Genomic DNA, 3,074 nt, shown 5'->3' with positions numbered 1-3,074 from the left:
GCTTTGAGCTGCTCTCGGGTCTTGTCTGCTTTCTGTTTGAAGCTGACAGCAGGATTTATGGCCTCATTCTCATTCTCGCCTCGTCAGCGTGCCCCTCTCACCTCCATGCTGGCCAGTCAGAGTGTGTGTTCCACTTTCTGTGTGTTTGTGGTTTTTATTCCTCTCAGGACCCCCCTCGACCCCCCCCTTCCCACCCACCTGCCCTTTCCTCTGGTTTCTCCTCTCTGTGGCAGAGGTTGTTCTCGCACAACTGGTCACTCCTCACATCATCTGGTGCCCCAGCTTGTAACGTGTTTACTTTTTTGGTTTTCCGTTTTTTATTTTAGTTTTGTCTAYGTCTGTCGTTGTCCCCATGTGTCGTTTTGATGGGTAACAATTACTGGTTTTTTATTTATTTGGCTTCTCGAACACAAAACGAAGCCAATTTCTCCTCCCAGCTCCCCTTTATTCCTTCATCATCTGGTTTTTTAATCGTCCTTTTTATGCTTTTAATGTCCGACAAACAGGAAATGTGCTGATTCAGTGTCGATATCTGGGTGACTTTTACGCAGACACTCAGGATTTATAACGGCTGAAAAGACATGAAAAATAAAAGCAGCCTCAGACAGTTTTTGGCCGGAAATTGATACCTTCTTCAAGTGGCTAAAATGGCTGCAATTTATGAAATGTGAAACTTTTCAGTGTAAAAAAAAACAAACAGAGAATAAAACCATTCTGACACAAATGAGCGGGCAGGGATTTCACCCAGCATCAAGTGTTTGTGTGTTCCTGCTCCTCAGACGGMGCAGGACTTTAACTGTAAACACTCTAATGTTGTTAGAAGTTCAGCACAAACGGTTTTTATYGGAGGCTGATGAAATGACCTCCTTTCTTTTCGCCCTGCTTTTTCTTTCCCATCCCTTCTGAAGGTTTGCCACAGCGTGGCTTCTACACTGACACATCTTCTTTACTCCCCTGTCCTTWTTTTTCTTTTTGCCTTTTCTGTCACTCTCCTCATTATTTTCTCTCACTCTTTTCTTATTCCATTTCTACTGTCTTTCATCACCCGTCTCCAATTCCCACCAATATTCATCCAACTCTCTCTCTTTTTTTTGTCAATTGCCCTCCTATCTTATTTTTTATTTATTTATTCATTTATTTACAGTGTCTGTTGCTTCTTTTTCGTTCTCATCTACTTTCATTTTACGGTCTTCCCCTCTCGGTTCCTAACTTCTGCTCTTGTCATCCTGAAGACACAACGGCCATGTCGGCGTCTTCGGGGGTGGACCACGCCGTGATCGGAGGGGTGGTGGCCGTGATCGTCTTCATCCTGCTCTGCCTCCTCATCGTCCTCGGCAGATACCTCATCAGACACAAAGGTCGCCATCAGCTCGCACATAAAACACACACACACACACACAGTGACACGCTCATGCATTCATGGATGAACATACGGGGGGAAACATGTTGGCATAAATATGGATTCATGTGAACATCTCTCACAAAACCAAATGTGCAGAAAAACTGCAGGGTCTTATTTAGACAGTCTTGTGGCTCAAAGTGAGGCTTATGTAGAAGTAAAAGTATCTTACCGTAAAATTATTTTGGTAAAAGTTAATTTCAGYATTATTGGGGAACATTTGACATTTACTAAGTAAATCTCAAATATCGGAGTTTAAGTTGCTGTTTGTTTGAAGTTGCAATAAKGGACAGATACAATTTAATTTTTGTCTTTCTGCACCCTTAGTTGATTTACTTTGGGTGTTTTAGTGGACATTTTGTTTTATTTATGAATTAAATAAAATACATTTCTGATATAAAATGTATTAAAAGTAAATGTAAAACTGTGCTGTATTCAATTTATTGGGAGGGGACCTCCCCGAAAAACATTTTTCTAAAAAAAGGTATATGACTATAAGAAAGTATGAACAGCAGTTGATGTTATAGTTGTATCTCAGGAGTTTTATTAAGCTTTAACCTTCGTAGAACATCAATATTTTCCTTTGGCTCCAAACTCCAGACACAACTTATTAAAAAGACACCACTGTAAAAGAGATCTTGATCTCACCGGGACAAGATTAAATGAACTTGAAGATGTGGTGTCAAGTGTTAAATGAAATGTTAAAAAACTTCACTAACATATTTTTCATTATTTACCTCAMTGTTCTTACTTTTAGCTATTTTTTACTAAAAGCTGAATTTAAATGTTACCACAGGTTCCACCCATATTGTTTTTTATTAACATATTTTGACTTTAGATTTTAAATCTGATCTCTAGCATTGTTGGAAGTGTTAGCAGAAGTTAGCATAAGATAACCAGGATGATGTCATCATCCTGCGACAAACAACAATGACCACTGCTAGCCACCGCTAGCTGCTGCTAACACTGCTGAATAATATTTAAAATCTAAATTCAAAATGTGTTCATAAAAAGCAATGTGTGAGTTAGCTGTGGTCCAGTTTGACGTGCGGCTCAGACACCAACCTTAACTGCAAGTTTGATGTCTTGTAGGGAAGTGTGGCTGCCCAATCCGTCCCTGTAGCACGATCCGTCCTGTCACCTCATTTGCGCTAAAAATTGGAAGCATCAAGAAGCCACAGGAAGCTTTAGCTGCGTTGGAGGGCTAGCGGTTGCTATTGTCTCAGGATGATGACATCATAGCATGAGCCGAGCACCAACAGCAAAGGCTTCGTTCCATTCCGAAATACCTAAATGTGAACTTCAACATTTAAGGTTTAATATTTACATTTAGATTTAATATTTAAATATATTTTTCACATTTAAAAGTAACATTTAGTAAAACTTAGCTAAATGTAAGAGTGGTGAGCTAAATAACAATAAAATATTAGTGGGAGTTTAACACTTAAAACGTGAGCTAAATAATGAAAAACMTGTTTCATTTTACACTTGGCATCCCCTCAGATGATTTCATCTGTTCAACTCATCAAAACAGCCAGTTTTGAAATGTTTAAAGAAAGAAATAATGTGTTTTCTGAAAACCAGAAACAGAGTTATTGGGCCTCATGCAAGAATGTGTTCGTATTCTTATCCTAAATTTCTCTTACTTTTGTTCGTATGAAGGGTTCGTACGAAC

General features: G+C 39.0%; 1 protein-coding gene across 3 annotated transcripts in view; it reads left to right on the top strand.

The window, feature by feature from the left end:
- cadm3 (cell adhesion molecule 3) overlaps positions 1–3,074 on the top strand; it is a 168,272-nt gene that overhangs the window by 163,568 nt on the left and 1,630 nt on the right. For all 3 annotated transcript variants that reach the window (XM_014013048.1, XM_014013049.1, XM_014013050.1), the window contains one exon: positions 1,233–1,358. In XM_014013048.1, the coding sequence (XP_013868502.1) occupies positions 1,233–1,358 (126 nt within the window). The remainder of the gene's footprint in view (positions 1–1,232; positions 1,359–3,074) is intronic.

The sequence above is a fragment of the Austrofundulus limnaeus genome, unplaced genomic scaffold, assembly GCF_001266775.1.
Source record: "Austrofundulus limnaeus strain Quisiro unplaced genomic scaffold, Austrofundulus_limnaeus-1.0 Scaffold97, whole genome shotgun sequence".
Taxonomy (NCBI): domain Eukaryota; kingdom Metazoa; phylum Chordata; class Actinopteri; order Cyprinodontiformes; family Rivulidae; genus Austrofundulus; species Austrofundulus limnaeus.
The sequence above is the reverse complement of the archived record's forward strand: the minus strand, read 5'-3'. Positions and strand labels throughout refer to the sequence as shown.